Raw genomic sequence first — 17,898 nt, 5'->3', positions numbered from 1 at the left:
GAGGTCTTTTCCAACTGTAATGATTCTATGTAAATTCATCAAGCAAAAGGAGGATGGACTTCACTGATAATGATTTGAATGATCTACAGGATGTGGGGACAAAATCACAGCAGGATCTGCAAACAACCCCCTCCCAAGGAGACAAAAACTTCAACTCAAATAAGTCAACAACACTAAAGATCAGAAATATGGATGGGAAAAATATATATATATATATTTTCAATGTGGAAACCACTGGCATTTGAAAACCTGAATTCAATCTAAGCTAAATCTGCAATATGGAAATAAAATAGAAGTCAAAGGTAATTCTAATTTCTAGTGTAACAGAGTGGAGAACAAGGATTAAAAAAGCCATTTTGATGAGAGTAGAGCAGGGGACAATTGTGCAGTTCCCCAGCAGGAAGTTACACAGATGTCAGGAGCTTGAAGCCACCTGGGGGAGCTGCAGAACAAGAGGCTGCTCCAGCAGAATGTCCCATAGGATGGGACCAAAGGGTTAGAATGGGATGCTAGCAACAGGCAATGCTCCTAAAGGATCAGAAAGGCTTTTAAATAGATGGGGAAAGAGCAGTACAAGCCAAAATAAGTGAGCAGCTGAAAGGACTTGGATATTCCATGAAAATGAACTGCCCCAGTAGGGGAGTGGTGGTGTGAAAATACTGAATGTCCATCTGATACAAAACAAAGCAAGCCAGACAAATGTGAATCTCAGGAAAAAACAAAACTGAGTCAGATGGGGCAGGAGGCTGGGCACATGCACACATGTGGGCAGGAAGGACAGGAGGACAATTGGCCTAAGCATGAGAAAACCAATTTAGCAACACAGTTGGGTACAACTGAATTATTGCCATTATGTAACAGCAGTGTTGAAGCATCACTGTACCAATCGCCCTCCAGTGTTGCACAGAACCAATCAGCACTGTCACAGCCAACACAGAGTTAAAGCAAAGCATTGGGAGATCCCACAGGCTAGCTTCCTTTCAGGCTAAAACCAAACAGGCTCCTACACCTGCATGTATCATGGACAAAGACACAGAAGACTGCCCTGGAATAACAGGGCAGCCATGGCTTCTATAGATTTCAGTCACCATGGTGAGCATACCCAAGAAGTACCAGATGGAAAGGAAGGCCAGACTCGCATACCAAAGCTTAAATTGGCATTTGGATAATACATCAAATAAGGATGTTTACTCATTAAGAAGTTAGTTACTCCATATAACAAGCAATATACAGCTGTTTAGCTTATAAAGACAAAACTGTTTTTAATTATAGATGTGAGATAGAAAATTAAAAAGAAAAAGGAAAGCATTTCCTGTTTTGGTTATATTACAGCTGAAGTGTATCAGAACCACAGAAAACAGAGAAATTCATCTATTGCAAAGAAATATTTTTTCCTATGAAAAGAATGATGTAATACCCCAGTGCTCTGAACCTGCAGACATTAATGAAATCAAAATCATGCAACTTTATGTCCAGTGGTACTTCTGAGCATTACCAGGCTCCACAAACCTATCTGAATGTCATTGCTTTGTACTTACTTAACATAGAACAACAAACACACAGGTCCTGTCAGATCGTCCAGGCTTTCAGATGTGCACAGGTTACAGGGAGCATCAAGTAAACATGTCTGAGAAACCACTGATAATGTCAGGAAATTCTTCATGGGCAGTGTTAACAGAACAAATCAGTCTTACTGATTTGTTTAAGGCTTATTACAAACATTAGAAAACATCAGAGGTAATGAGTGTAGCTTTTAAATGATTTAATTTAGGAAAGGGAAATAGCACATCAGAGGGGAGTAGCCAGGCTGCACATCAATGTGTGCATCAAATGGCACATCAGAGAGATGAAGCAGTTTGATGTCTGAGGGTGTCTGGTCATGGCTGTAGCCCTTGCAGTGACATGCTCTGCACAGAGTACAGAGTGGTTCCTGAAATATATTCTCTAATATATATTTTCTTGCTAAGAGATGTAGATTTTCCTACTTGAAAGAAAGGAAAAAAGCTTGTTAATACAATATGAGTATCTAAGCTTCCTCATAGATGGTAGCGATTAACCCTTTAGCTTTATAGCATAATTCTTTGCTTGGAGAAAGTATGTGTTCACACAAGTTCATCTTGAGCCCATACATGGTTGCATATTTTTATGACATAAAGTTATTATCTTTGTAACATCTACTACACAGTCACAGATACATAATTATGATGAGCCAACAACTAAACCTCCAATCTGAATACACATATGCACATGTAAGGCAAGTTGAATATTCACCAGTAAGAAAATGTCTGATGACCTCTTCCCCCTCTTCCAAAACACCAAACTAGTTCCTGCTAAAGCTTTATGCAAACTTGTAATGCTATGCAATTCTGCAGCTATAGAACACAGACACTGTGCACAGTACAATCCTGGGCTCCTGTTATGCGGACCAGAAACAAAAGAAATGCTTTTTGATACTTTCAACAAATAAACAAACAAACAAACAAACAAACAAATAAATATGTATTCATAAGAGAGAAGATAATCATTTTTCATCTGATAATCATTTTCAGTCCTGACTCAAGAACGCTATGCCACATTGCAGCCAGCCGCTGGAAGAAGTAATGCAGTTTCTACCCCCAAATCAGTTATGAAATTTGCTTGATGGACATTCAGTCCCAGATGTTGTACTAAAAGTGCCTTTATTTCCTCACACGAGGAATCAGAGCAGGGTTACTCCATGCCTTCTGTTTCAAGAAAAGCCAGCAAAAGGAGAAAGAAGCTGGCAGCTCAGCTTCCATCTGTCCATGCCTTGCTCTGTGTTCCATGTTCTCATCTTCTCCCACTCAGAAGAGAATGGCCATGCAGCCAGCAGGCCTCTGGCTTATTTGGACAACCAGCCCCTTGCACAACTTGCAACTTTCTGGCATCTCCAAACAGTGCTGTGCTGAGCTTGTGCTCAGCAGCACACCCAGAACTGCCTGACTGAATCCTCCTGCTGGCTGTTAAAGCACTTACCCAGGCTCAGAGGTAGCACCTCTTCATCCCTTCCTAAAACCTGCATGCTGACATTGCGCCTCCAGAATACCAGAGACTGTGGCAAAGAGCTATTTATTACATTTGACAGACCTGGCATAGGGTCCCCCAAAACTCTGAGCAAATACTTATGCCCACCCGATTCAGTACTTCTATCAGAAGAACCAAAGAACACCACAAACTTAAACACTACCTCTATAACTTATTTTTATCTTGCCCTATTTAAACAGGATAAATACCTAGTCCTTGCTGTGAGCCCTGGCTACTTATAATGTGAGTATTTTAAGAGGAAGGAGCAGACTGATCACATTTTACAATCGAGTGTTTAACGTAATTTTATCATGATTAAAGCATTATGCAATACCTCCTCGGAGTATTTTCTTTATAGTATAGGGGTTGGCTGCAGAACTAAACTTGCACAAATCAACTTGAAAGTCATAAATTCCTTAGTCAACAGGTTCACATTATACCCAGAGCAACCCACAGATCCGAGAGGCACTCCACGACAACACTTTAGCAAACAATCCTGTTATTCATGGATGACTATAATAGGGTGATTACTAACAGCTGTTTGCAATCTCATTACATATGGAAAAGCTTCATAAAAATGACATGAGAAACACCCCAACTTACAGGAGAACTAAACAGAAAAGGATCTGCAAAGCTGCTTAACCCCTTCCAAGTCCCATTGTCCTTGTTGCTCACCTTATAGTCCCCACCCCAAAGGCCCACCCTCGTATACTCCCTATAGCTTCAGAGCACTCAGGCGCCAGTTTTGCTTTCCAAAGCATTCATCAGGTGAAATTCACACAATATATACATTAAAATATAAATTAAAACTATTGAACCACCCCTATATTAAAGTATTACACGTAGCCTACACAAGCACTGAACTTATGCAACCAGTAGGTAAGTGCATACATAGAACCATTAAGGCCTTATATGGGTATGATTGCCCCCAAGAACAAGAGAAGAGAACATATTCTAGCTTTTAAATGATCTTAGCCAACATTAAAAACTTAATTAAAGCATTCCTGATGCAAATGGTAAGTTCATATTCAAAACCAGAGTGCAGAACTCCATCTAACACCCTAATTTGTTCCTATTTGACCGATGACTCCTTTAGTCTCTTCCTTGAGCCTAAGTTTTAATTAAGTACCCTTCAGCCAGTCAGATCTTTTTGTAATACAGTAATGAAGCGTAAGATTATAAAAGCACCAGGAGAAAAAAAACAAATCCACACACCAGCATTTGTTCACAGACAAGAAGCTAAGCAAACAAAATGTTGGATAATCTGCTTAGTGACTCTCCTTATAAGACAGTCCAGAATTATTCTAGCTAACATGATATAGCTTTCTTTTCTTAAACCTCAAGAACATAAAGAGGAATCTAAAAGATAGCACTCTGTAGTTGTCATCCCCCCTTAATCCTACTCACAGGGCTCTGCAGTATCTGAGTGACCCTCTTCCTCTGCTCCATCATATTGAAGTCCTGCCGCAGGTCCGGAGACATGTTCCTCTCCCGGAGGTACTCGGGGTCATTCTCGTTGATGCGGTCGAAGTACCTCTCCTTGTGGGGCATTGTGGCTGCAGGGGGAGAAGTGATCACCACCTGACTGGCATCGGTACTCATGCTTCAGCTCTGCGGATGGGAGTCCTCACCTGCAAGATAAAAAGAGCAGAACATTTAAAACAACGATGTCCAAAATGTGCATTAGGTATTTTGTGACAAAATCTCATTTTACACCACATTCACCACAGCCCCTGGTTTTTTTTACAGCTCTCCTCCTTGACACCTTTGGCTTTAACACAGCACATCCAGAAGGCAGGGCCTGTCCTCAACATCCGCTCAGAGCTCATCTCCCAACTCCAGCAAAGGAATTCCTCAATGACAGCATTTCCAAAGCATCCCATTGCTTCAGCTTAGGGAAACGTGTGCACTTGTAAGCGAGGATTCTCGCCAAAGCTCATTACATTAGTAACAAAAATCCCCAAAGTTTTCATATCTTAGTAGAAAGATACGTATAAAACACCTTTAAAAAGAAAACAAAAAACAACCAACTGATAAGCAAACACAAACAGAAAGTGGATCAAAAGCAGAAAATCAGACACATTTTCACACAGAGTCAGGTTCAGAAACACCATTTCTCAAACAGGTACTGAGAGGAAGGTTTTCTCAGGTTTGAAGAACAAAGAGAAGTAAGATTTGTAGGAGGACATAGCATATTATGAAAATACATTTTAACATGCAAATACCTACATTCAATAATGTATTTAATATAAGAATATTTGCATGCAAAAGTATTTAGTATATAAACAATTTACAAAACATCCAAACGGGAAGGAACACTGCCAGTCGAGAAGCATTAAGTGATGTGGTTCAACTGATACCTTCCTGTTAGTGGCTCAAAGCATCCTTCCTTTGGGTCACTGCAGCTGCTCTTTGAGATACTGTGTGAGCAACAAACTAATCTGGGGCATCTGTAGCGGGCCAGCTAAAACCTCCTGCTTCTTCAAGATGAAAACAGTTGAGAGGATTCCATTAAAGCAGCTCCAGCAGCCCAAGCTTTCCTGCCTGTGACAAGCCCTGGGAATAAACTGGGATGGCTTTGATATGGATACGTTTTTGGTTTGCTGCTTCCCCGCAGCCTGAGCCCATTCACTTCCTGGCTGAATACCAGGGCCTGATCGCAAGACTGATTTAGGGATGCTGGGGAGAAGGCAAGGCTGGGTTTGGGAAAAATAACCTCTTTCAGTGTATGATCTTTTCTTATCACAGACTACTTCACGTCTTCTCATTTATTCTCTGCTTAGGGCAACGTGCTATAAGCGGAGGTACAAAATGAGCTAAGGTTTGCTAAAGAATGAACCGTTGTCTTTTGCAGCTAAGAGCACTGATACGGAAGGAGGAAACTCTTGGGAGAGCATTCAGAGCCAACACAGTTCAACAACAATTATGTTTTTTCCCCAGAAAAATACTGGGGTTTAAGTGACAAGAGAAAGATCATCACGGGAAAATACAGGTTCTCATGATGCCAGAAGGTACAAAGAGCTGAAGATTGGGCCTGTTCTCCATCCTCATGGAAATAAATGTCTCACTGGGTTGGAACAGACCTTCCAGCACCTCCTGATAACCAAAATAACCAGAAATGCAGGTGGCGAGCACCTCACTTGTACTGGTGACCATCTGCAGCTCCTCCATAGATACCCTGCCCCGGAGTTGTGTTATCCAACTGCTTTTCCTATAACGCTCCTGACTCCTGTTAACTCTGAGTGGCAAAGTGCTGCCCAACCACCAACCCATTTAGTTGGCGGGAACAACTTACACGCATGTCTGAGCTTCAAAGAACTTTTATTATTATTATGATTATTCTAAATAGGTTTACAGGACACAATTAGTTCAAGTCCGTTACTTTACAATGCAGCCTTACAGTGACAGAAAAGCCCATTCATCTGTGAAAAGACACAAATGTGGCTGGCAATACTTAAAATCCACAAAAGAGATTTTCTAATTGTGTTGGACTTCATTTTTTTCCCTTTTCCCTCCAGACTGGATGTTAAGATTTCAACATTAAAGTCCTTGTACTACAAAAAAACTCCATTACTGAACATAATATGGGTACTGGGTCCAGTTGTTCCTATTAGACCTGGTTCAATGCCTTCTCTGTTGGGTCCAGGCTGACTCTTGCATAACCCCTACTGTTTGGCTGGAAAACTTTCAAACAAATCAGCCATTCTTTTATTATTTATTTGTATCTTGCTCTGATTTTTAATTTTTTATTTATTTTTTCCCAAAGAGGGTCATTTGTTAAAACATGCTCTGCTTCTGGGGATCTGAGGATCTGTACCTCCTTCTCAGCACAGGACTGACAAGGTATTCAAAGAAAAATGGTCGCATCCTTTGATACCCTCACATAGCACATACATACCTCATATACCTCATATAGCAGCCCCAGTTTCTGTATTTTCTACCTGCGACTGGGCTGCAGAAAGTAGAGCACTGCACCTTTGTCAGGAGGATACACATCTCTCTACTTCGAAGCTTTATTTAACAAAAGCTGCCAATTAATTGAAATAACTTGGATCTGTGCCTTGTAGGCTGCAAGATTAAGTCCCGATCGTGCCCATCTGACACTTTGTAAAGTCTGAGTTACATGCTGTGCTGCTTTTGTTGGAAGAACTTTTTTCAATGTCAAATCACAGAAGCAGCTCAAAAATAATAATGAGGTCAGAGAAACATGGAGCACTTAAGAAAAAAAAAAAAGGAGAGCAAGAGACCAAACACAAGGAAAATTTCTTGCCAAAGAACACCCCAGAAAGAACTGACTTAATATATTCTTCATAACATACAGAACACATAAAAGAATAAATATTACCATAACAGAAAGACAGCAACAGAAAAGTGAGTAAATCATTAGACTGCCTAGCAACGAATCATTAACCTACCTTTCAGCCTGACTTTTTATGGCTGCATTCAGTCATCCCCATTTTCTCTATGCAGTGCAACCCATCTGGTAGAGCTTCCAGCACTGCAAACCAACAGCACGCACACCCCATAACTAACTGCAAGGACTGATTTTGGGTCTGAGCACTCGGGTTAGATGAGACCACATCTGAGCACTTCTTCTAAGGAGCACACTGTGTTATTCTGCTCTCGCAATTTCTCGCCTGCTTGTTTTTAAGGAACAGTCTGCTCTTTCCCCACCCCCCCGCCCCGGTATCTTGTCTGCCAGGAGACTTGTTGGAAGCGAGGTGGGTGTCTCTTGATCTCAGTTCCAGCCTCTTTGTGAATCAGGCAGGTTCCAGTCTGAATCAAAGACTTGGCTTGAACCAGCACAGTCAGCTACGCAAGGGAGCTGGCAGAAGGAATACAAAAGAATGGTTAAGAGGAACAGAAAAATAGGTGGGGGAACGTGGGCTGAGATGAAGGCCACCATCATCACCATGTGACATTAGGAACTCAGTTTGCAATCCTCTCTCCTACAGATTTTAGCAACAATATATTATTGAGTAATATCTGTTCTGTAACATCTGTTTTAGGACAAGAAAATACTTGGATAACACCTCAAAGCCCATTTATTTCCTTCACCCTCTTTTTTTTTTTTAAAAAAAAAAAAAAGCTTTTTGATCAGAACATCTGACAGCGAGTTGGCAGATTGCATTGGCTCTTCTGTTGCATGAAGCTTAGATTTCATTTATCAGTCTCGCTTTACGCACTGTTAAGAAGAATAAGCTGTACGTTCATACATGAGCATTCTCTAATGATAATTGGTGGAACCAAAAATACTAGGTAATCATAGAATGGCTTGGGCTGGGAGGGATCTTAAGGATCGTCATGCTCCAACCCATGCCCTGGGCTGGGTGCCACCCATCAGAGCAGAGCCCAGGGCACCATCCAACCCGAGCACTTCCAGGGTTGGGGCACCCTGTGACATCTCAGGGCAGCCTGTGCCAGGTCCTCACCTCCCTCTGAGTAAAGAGTTTTTTCCTAACATCGAACCTGAATTTCCCCTCTTTTAGCTTGAAGCCATTCCCCTTAGGCAGTTAGCATTAGGTAGCAAGATTTCAGTAAGATATACTAATTCAGTACTTGAGGAAGTCAAACTGTCAGATTACAGCCTTAAATTGACACAAGGCAGGATTTGCATTAAAAAAAAAAAAAGAGCAGTCACACCTCCTGCCTTCCCAGCCATGCTGTCATCCCGGCCTTCTGCCTCTGCCACCTCCTCCCATTTGTGCCAGCCAATGCGTGTAAGGCCACAGTGAGTAGTGGGTAGGACACACTCCTCTTGCACACTGTATTGTCCTGGCTGCCTCTGCCAGCACAGTGCGGGCACAGGTGATGGTCACACCACAGCCCACGCTGGCAGCAGATTGAATATTTGAACCCCAGACTGAATATTCGAACCCAGCACCATGTGTTTAGTTGAAGCCCTTCTGCTTTTAAACAGCGTAAGCTAATGAAATAGTCATCGTCTCCTCCCAGACACCACATTAAGGAGACTTGGTGGTGGCAAGTGTAAGCTTCTTCTAAATGCAAACCTGGAGTGTATCTGAACCCGGGTTCTTGTATTTCTGCATTAAATCTAAAGCATGATTTTTGCACAATTATACCATACAGCATTAAAGTCAGCATGAATATTCAAACTGCTCAACTCACACATCACCCAAAAAATATAGATTATAAAAAGCGTCCCTAAAAGCTCACTTAAAGAGAATGAGGTCAGTCATCCGCAGATATCACACTGGTTTGTTGTTCCCTTCTCCCTGTAATTGTTCCTTTGAAAGCAGATCTTCCTCTTGGTATTTGTATTTCCTCCTTTTATTTATTTGCTTATTTTTAGTTGCAACCTATTACAGGGTACCTGCCTTAGCAGATAGGTTGGACTCGATCTCTTGAGTTCCCTTCCAACCCGTGTGATTCTGTGAATAAGTACCTGACACACTGCAATTTACCAGACGGTTCTAATTTAAAGGTGAGTTACATTTTGCTTACATGTACATATATAAATGCATGAATATATTTTCAATTGACACTGAACTGAACTGCAGCTGGGGCTGCCACCTCAGCCTGAGCACACAGGGTGACTGCCCTGCCAAAAGGTGTAGAGCCACTGCAAGGCAACCTTTTCTGAGGCTATTTAGAAAATCATCTCCTTAAACTGAGTAAAAGCACCAGACCAGCTAATAAATTAAATCATTTGTAGAGCTGCAATTAGTTAACTTCTGTACTTACTAGACTTGAAAAGCTTGTCAGTGCTACCTCACACCCACTCTTCCTCTGTTTTTCTTCCACCTTCAATACTACGAAGTTCAAGAACAAACATCATAAAGCTGGGCCTGAGCCTCTCTTGGTTTAAGCTGTTTTTCAGCAGCTGCATTAAATTAAACTTCCACACACAAGTAATGGATGTGCCCAAAGAACCTGAACACCAAACCTGAACCACCTCACTTGTTTCTATGCCATAGCATAGGAGCAGCAGCCTCCTGCAGCTAAGGGATGGAGCCCAGCAGAACTCCCAGGGAGAGCAGCTCCCACAGTATGTGCGAACAGCTGCTCTCACAGCCCCACTGAATGGCAGAGATGGATCTGACATTGATTTTTCAATTTTTTTCTAAATTTTACATTTTTCTGCTCTTTGATAGAATTGAACACCTGCAGGAAGCACCCTCCTATTCACCACCAGGGATGACCACAGCAGCAGAACTTCTGCAGAGCTTCAGCTCATTGAGCTGCACACTTTCTGAAGCTGCATTCATTCCCTTGCAGCATTGAGGGCTTCTGCAAAGGATAAGGATCTGCATGCAGAGATCACCTCACAGAGCAGCAGCAGCAGCACAGGTTTCCAGATGGACAGAGAAGAAACAGTCCTTTCTGTCTCACCTAGGAGCTTGTCCATTATGAAGAATGAACTGTTAATCCACATTTAACCACTTCTAAAAGAATATTAAGAACATACCTACTACCATCACCTCTAAATCATAGTTCTGATTGATGAAAGCACACACACACGTATCAGTGTGTGGGCAAGGTGGGCCCACGCAGAGGTGCAGCCCCATCGGTGCATGAAGCACAGGGCTCCAGCCCTTTGTTCACTCCCAAGCATGGCCAAGGGCAAGGGCGAGCCCTGGCAGCCTTTCAGTTGTCACTGACCCTGTTTTTCTATGGGTGACAGCATTCACCCACCCACGTCAAACCCGTTTGGATACTTGGAACAAAAGTCATAAATATTATTAGCAAATATTTACATACTACAAAGAATCTGTTGGTGATCTCAGTACTTAGTAATTGGGTATTAAGGTCTTTATCCACTCCCATCACTGACTAGCACCTTAGAGTACTGGTATCAGCAAGGGATGCAAGTCAACTTACAGTGCAAAAGCCAGATTACCTGTGTTTGACCTTACTTAAGTCAGGGGACAAAAAGCCTTCAGCATGACAACAAACCCCAAAGGAGTATTTCCATTTTATTCTGAAACCAGAAATGCAGCTAAAACATCAGTATTTGCTTTCACTAAGAAAAACTGCTTTTCTTTTTTTTTTTAGTTTTAAGGATTCTGATGAAACCGTGGCAACACAAACACTGCAGCACCAAAGTAGTTTCAATTTTTGGTTCTCAGGAGCTGGCTCATGTTCATGCTGCAAACTGAAGGAGGATTAGAAAACAACCATCAGCAAAGAACACAGCAAAACACAGGTGGAGAAGAGAAGGAAAATACTGTACTTTAAAATTTATATTATTTCAAAGATATGTGAAACTTTGGTAATGAAAAAACTAAGTATTTTTCCAACACATTAAAACACAATAAGAAGCTATATTTTTTTTTTCCTAAAGGACTTATCTCTGCTTATCTCCATAATCACTTGTGGCTAAGTTACCCAAAAATATTTCACGAGTCAGTAGACAACAGAGAGCTAAATTAAAAGATTATGTTCTGGTAGCACTTATCCGTACTAAGCTGTGAAAGTACACAAACACATAACCCACACACATACACAAGCAAAGGCTGAAAAATCTCCTTAAATCCTTTGGAAAAGATGAAACCTAAGTTTCTCTGCAATATAAACTAGAAACTTATCTGTGAGAAAAAACACACACATTTAGTTGGGAAAGCTGATTGCAGTCAAAACCTTTCACATTTTGCAGCGCTCTTCTCCTCCCTCGCTAGTAACTTTACTGCAGCTTTCCTCTGAATGGTACCAATGCAGGAATAAAACGGGATTCATCACTCTTTATGCAGACCGACATAGTGGTACAGATAGAAAAATGAAGTTACTGATTGACACCAGCCTGGAAAGCACCATTTGGAGCAATGAAGGCTGTCTGGCAATCTGTGCGAGCCCTCGTCATTCACTGGTACAACATGTGACATTAGATCGTAGAGAAAAATCTTACGGATCCCAGGGCACATCAAAAGTCTTCTTGATTTACGACAGTTTGATTATTCTGAGAAATGCCATGGCCAAAGCAGCTGCCTCCAGGGTTTGGATGTGGGGTCGGAGGCTGTGACGGTGGGCAACCCCAATGATCGACACGAGGCAACTGCTGGATTTCACAAATGGTCTTGGGGATGGCAGCATGTAGCCAGACCTTTTTATAGCCCAAACCTCTGGAGTTCATCCTCTTCACACCAAGCCCTGACCTTTCCCATCACTGATGCACGAGCAGCAGCTCAGCAAGGACCTGATGACCATGCACTGACCCTGCAGTGAGGAAGGGGAAACCCGGCCAACAGCTGATCTCAGCAGGGACATTTGTAATTGGAGACAAGATGAAACTGCCAGGCCTTCAATCTTAAAGTCTTCAAGACAAACTGTATCTTTATTTATGTTATGCACCACACCCTACATGATTCCTCCAGTTCATCTCAGGATCTCTGAATCACTCCACTATAAATTATGAACAGAGAGCAACAAGGGAAATAGGGAAGCCATGTTAATAGACTGATCCCATCTCAATTATGTAAAGTAAATTAGCTTACTTCTCAACATTAAAAACAGAAAAGAAGTTAGACATTTTGCTGATCTGTACATATATTTCTACATAAAACAGAAAGCAGCACTTAAAAAAACTGACTTACGGTATAGTAAAACATTAAGAATATTTTAGATAACACAACGGCATATACTTATACCACATATGAAGAACAGGCATAGAGAGGATGATCACATATATGTGTGCATGACTATGACTATATATATATATACATATATACACATACTATTTAAAAATAGTAATTTTAGAGATCAGTAGAACAAGCGATGGCAGCCAGCCCCAGGCTGGACCATGCGCCAGGCACGCTGTCACCAAGAGAAGCATGGAAAAGTACCCAGGCATCTCTCTAGAATAAAGGGAGAGATTTACCCTAGTAAAGAAGAGAGTTGCAGATTGAAGAGAGAAGGCTCAGTCAGTAGGAGATGAACAGCTTATATTATCCATTGGACAGCATGGGGGAAAAGCAAAGAAATAAACAAAATCTGTAAGATGCTATTCCCAAATTACTCTGCCATTGTCTTTTCTCGCCCCATTCAGCCTCCTCAACTTATGGTACAAATTTTCCCCTTCTTGGTCCATTTGCAACCACAAATGAAATGTTAATCCGCGTTAAAATATAACCAGAAGAAGGTTAACAAACACTAAGCGTTTAATTGAGGTTGTCAAATACATACAAAAATGTCATCTGTAGAGGATTTAATTTGATAAGCACACCTTATGATACAATTTTTTCATGCTTTCTTGTCTGGCTTGAGGTAATCTCACCCTTCTCAACTCCCATTTCAGCTCTCCAAATGCCATCCCCAGCTGTGCCAGCACATCTGTCCATGAACTGGATACCAAAACAGACCAAGGTTAAAGATAATCTGGGAGAGGACGACAAGGGAAAGTATGGAGCAGGAGGAGGCCACATGGAGGTGAAGAGGGCAGCAAGGACCTCCTTTAGGAAAGTTCAAAACACAGCTATACTTAATTAGCTGATTCAAAGCATCTTGCTTTAATTACCCTTCTCTGGGAAATCCCTAGGATTTATGGTGGTGAAGGAACACTTCTTCTACTTTTACTCACATTTCTAATACTGTCTTCAGCTGGCTTCAAAATAATTTAAAAATACTTGACTAGTAAATCCAACGAGTTTCCACTGCAGTCAAAGTTTTACCTACATAAATATGCACATTAATCTCAATTGACTCGGCCCACATTTGACCTGCTTCTTGTCTTTGGCACCTTCTGCTAACAGTGCTAGAAGAGCAAATTGAATTTAGAGAGGCAAAGGTCTTATATACCTTCAGGAATGGAAAATTACTCAGCTAAATTTCAAGGCAGCCAGTCTGAAGTCAAATGGTCATTCTGAACTTCGCCACAGCACTGAACAGAGGAACAGATGTGCCCAGAGCAGCAGCCAGCACACCCCTAATGAGTGCTGAAGATTTATTACCAAAGCCTTTGGTAGGACAGTGAGGGGTGCAGTGAGTCCGTGTTCAGTACAGTATTCTTTAGGATATCAAAAGCAGAATGCATAAATACTTCAGAATTAAGTTACTATTATTTTCCAGTTCAAGCAAGCGTTTCTCTACTTTAATTCCATAATTCTCCTTCTCCATCATCACTTCCGAGCACTGAAAGCCTGGATAAAATAGGAGATGCTGCACAAAGTACTCCAGTATCGCAGCACGGAGTTGCTCTGCATACCGTACACAGTCCTGGAGACAGGCAAATATCTGCAACATTTGTTTCTAGAATGCAAAAGCAGCCTGAGAGCAAAATCTGGAAATTTACACCATCTTCTCTTTCAACTAAAAAATAGTTGCATGAACCCTGAATACAATTGGCAGATTTTCGGGTCTAAAGAGGAGCCAGACCAATGTACCAGAGACAGAATTTCCTAACAGCCAAGGTGGCACCAGCAAACAGCTTCTCAAGATGCTGCTAAAACACCATCCATCATGCAAATGAAGAAAACCTTCTTAGTTTCTGTTAGAGAAGGCAGCCAGGCTCTTAGGATGAGCCACAGCACCCACAGCTTGGATGTGCACTGTCCAAGACCAGGTCAGGGTCACACATGCAGTGTGACAGATGCTCCCTGCTACTCCTTCCCCAAGCAATTCTTCCATTTCTGACTTTCCCTACTTTGGTTTATAGTTTCAAGAACATTCTTAAGCAAATAAATACATTAGATGGATCCGTCTGTTAGATCCAAAGACTTCAAGATAAGGTATTATGAAAAACCTCACAAAACAATTTAGAAGTTGTTTTATTTGAATTATCTAGCCTCATTTGTGTACCTACCCTGAAAAATGATATTTGCCTGTTTGCAATTAAACCTGCTTACGTCTACGCTGAAAGCCAGGATCAGGATCGTAACCCCTGGGCAGGGAGTTCAGAATGTGTGAGTATAGAGAGGCGGGGGCACATTCTTCTCTCAGTTATATTGTTATGGCTCAAAAGCAAACAATTTAAAATCCAGTCAACAATCACTGCAAAAATGTCATTGTAATCTCACCTCTGGCAATGCTTGTTTTGAATATTTGAGAAACCCAGGGAAATCATCCCAGGTAAACTCAGTATTTTCCTTTGCACCTTCAGAAAATTGATGAGAACACAAAAATGACAGGAAAGACACAGATTACACCTGCTTGAAAAGTGAAAGAAATCATATGTTTTCTGTGGCTTTCAGTCATCTTGTTCACTTATATCTCAGGTCGTTTTCGACATCTGCAAAAACCTGACACTGTTTTTCTTCTCATCAAGGAATTAGAAGCCTCTGTAGTAATGTAGGAACATGCCAGAAAATACCACAAGAGCTGTTTAATCATGAACTGAACAATAATAGGTGATTAGATGCCTGCCAAAAATTGCATTCACAACAGCACCTACAGACGTGCTGGAATGCTGCATCAAGCACTGCGCCCGTGCTGGAACTCATCTCCTTCTCCAAAAGGAAGAACCTTGCAGGAGGGATGCAGTCACCACGGACTGGTCTGAAAAGCTTCCTGAAGGGTAATAGAGGATGCTTCTTTTGGAGCCGGACTGTATTTAGACATTTTCTTTTTAATTAAGATGCATACGTCTAGCTTGCTAAATTGTTGCATTATTTTGGGCAGCGAGACAACAGGTTTTCTGTTTTTTATCATACCTACCAGGTGGTGTTTTCAGTGTGCACTGGAGTAAGCGTCTGCAGTGCCACTGCTGGGTTGCTGTGGGTTATTATTTTATTCCCTAGCACTTAGTTATGGGATTTTGGTTTCTGCCTGCCTCATCAGTATAGTGTTCTGTCTCAGTGATAAATGACCTAAACGGCTCACTTAGAACTGCAAAGCAGTCAGAAAGAGGTGAAGGAAAGTATGCAAAGTGTTGTGCTGAACGAACAGACTTTTTCCTGTGACTTCTGGCTTCAAGCTCAGAGATTTGTAATGAAAAACACTCCTACCTGGTGCACAGCCCTCCTTCAGAGCATTATACGATGCTTCAGGATAGGTTTTCACTATGTGTATCCTATGTTCGCTCTCATGTTACATTGAAAGCACGTTTTGTAATCGGGTGATTTGAACTACAAGACCATTGGTTCCTCAAACTCTACAATGGGTGGCATTACTCCAACTGCTCTATTTATTTTTCTCTTTTTGAAGTGATCCTCAACTGTCACACCAGTGAGGCATCAGATAGAAAGCTTTGCTTTCAATAATTATATATATATATCTGATACCTAAAATGACAGAACACGTGAGAGAGAATGATAACTAAGTAAACAAACCCACCCTTTCCTGGTCTCTCCTGGTGAGCAGCAAGAAATGCAGCACGTCCCACCACCCAAAGGTATGCAGCAGCTCTCCAAGCTAACAGCGCATCTCACCCCTTCATTCTGTATCAGAAACCACTGCCCACTACAGTAACTACTCTAAGACAGCTGACACAGTATTATTTTCATCCACGTATGGGACACACACAAGGAAAAGTAATTACCAAGTGCTGCCTCATTTATTATGACAGCACAAATGTGGTTTGTTGGGATTTTTTCCCCCCAAAACGATATTGTTTGGAAATGCAGTCAATGCCTTTAGGTTACTTGTTTGCACTGGATATACTCCTGAGAGGTTTTGTACATTTTGCGGTAAAATATAAAACACTTTAAAAGTGAGAAATTAAATTTTCTCTGTTAATTTTATTTTGAGTTTGATTATATCCACTTTAATTGACTGACATTTTCTTACTGCTCTATGAACAGATGGAATGAATAACTTTACACCTCTCTGTAACCTCAGCAGAGAATCCTACATCTTTATCTTCTAACCAGACATCAACTTATGTCATGTGTCAGAGAATCATTCTCTACATTTGTACCAAGCTTGGCTTAAAGCAGCCAGCAGGTTTAGAAGCTATGTGGTAGAAATGTGCATGGACACCAGACAATGTGGTCACAGAAGACCTTGTTTTCTTAGAGTACAAGATGAGAATCATGCAGCTACCTGGACTTCTTGCTGACACATCAAATGAACCCAGACATCAGTGCAAAATTAAATTCAGAAAAAAAACAATAAAAAATAATCAGCAACTCCCACTGTAATTAAGCTTTAACATATGAATGAGGATATTGAATACAATTTTGCAAACAGGGACCATCCAGTGGGAGCCTGGAAAACCAGATCAATGAGCCAGTATGAATATTTCCTTTAATAATTAATAACATTTGTGCTCATGGTGGTAGCATTTCCTGAAACATGAGCATACACTGCAATAGATGTGTTTGGAAATTGACATCTGTAGGATAAAGACAGCGTGAACCATCAAAGCATACTGAACAGCATTAAAACTGCTGTCTATAAATAACAGAGGTTCATACTTCAGAGAAGAGTCAAGCATTCAAAATCCTTCAACAAGTGGCAGTGAATGATGACCTCAGACAGTTGCTTCTACCTGAACAACTAAAGCACTGAACAGAATGGGGAAATGTAGAACAGCATGAAGGTGTTGTTCCATTTACAATTGCATCACCATCACTAACAAAAAGATAAATCAATTCAAATCATGGTATTTGAGTGATTCCATGTTTAAAAAAACAAATAATTAATTACTATTCTTGAAGCTCGTTTGACCTCAGTACAACCATGACAAACATTCAGAAAAAAATGCATGCTCGGATTATCAGTTAAGAAATATAACTGCTGTGAAACATTAAAAGGAGAATACAAAAGGCCCTCTACAATAGTATAACCTTTGCCTCTGTGTGCTAGCATCACAGTTTACACAGTTTCCATGGAAACTCTCTGCAAACATATGAATGTTCTGGTTGCGTTAGATGCTGAACAGAAAATCCTTTGTGACCATTCCGGAGGGCCATGGCCAGTGCCAACCTCGCAGTGAAATAATGCCCCTCACTATGCCTTGCCCAG

The 17,898-nt window shown here is 41.2% G+C and overlaps 1 protein-coding gene across 10 annotated transcripts in view; it reads right to left on the bottom strand.

Moving 5' to 3' along the window:
* ADD3 (adducin 3) overlaps positions 1 to 17,898 on the bottom strand; it is a 98,064-nt gene that overhangs the window by 19,876 nt on the left and 60,290 nt on the right. For 8 of the 10 annotated variants that reach the window (XM_085554688.1, XM_085554689.1, XM_085554690.1 and 5 more), the window contains one exon: positions 4,450 to 4,673. In XM_085554688.1, the coding sequence (XP_085410814.1) occupies positions 4,450 to 4,644 (195 nt within the window). In that variant the 5' untranslated portion in view covers positions 4,645 to 4,673. Of the gene's footprint in view, positions 1 to 4,449; positions 4,674 to 7,457; positions 15,640 to 17,898 lie in introns of those variants that run through there. The other 2 variants (XM_015867164.3, XM_085554691.1) reach the window with 1 other exon arrangement.

This window comes from Coturnix japonica, chromosome 8 (genome assembly GCF_054131305.1).
Source record: "Coturnix japonica strain WE chromosome 8, WE-NBRP24, whole genome shotgun sequence".
Classification (NCBI taxonomy): domain Eukaryota; kingdom Metazoa; phylum Chordata; class Aves; order Galliformes; family Phasianidae; genus Coturnix; species Coturnix japonica.
Note: the sequence above shows the minus strand (reverse complement) of the source record. Positions and strands in the feature narration are given on the sequence as shown.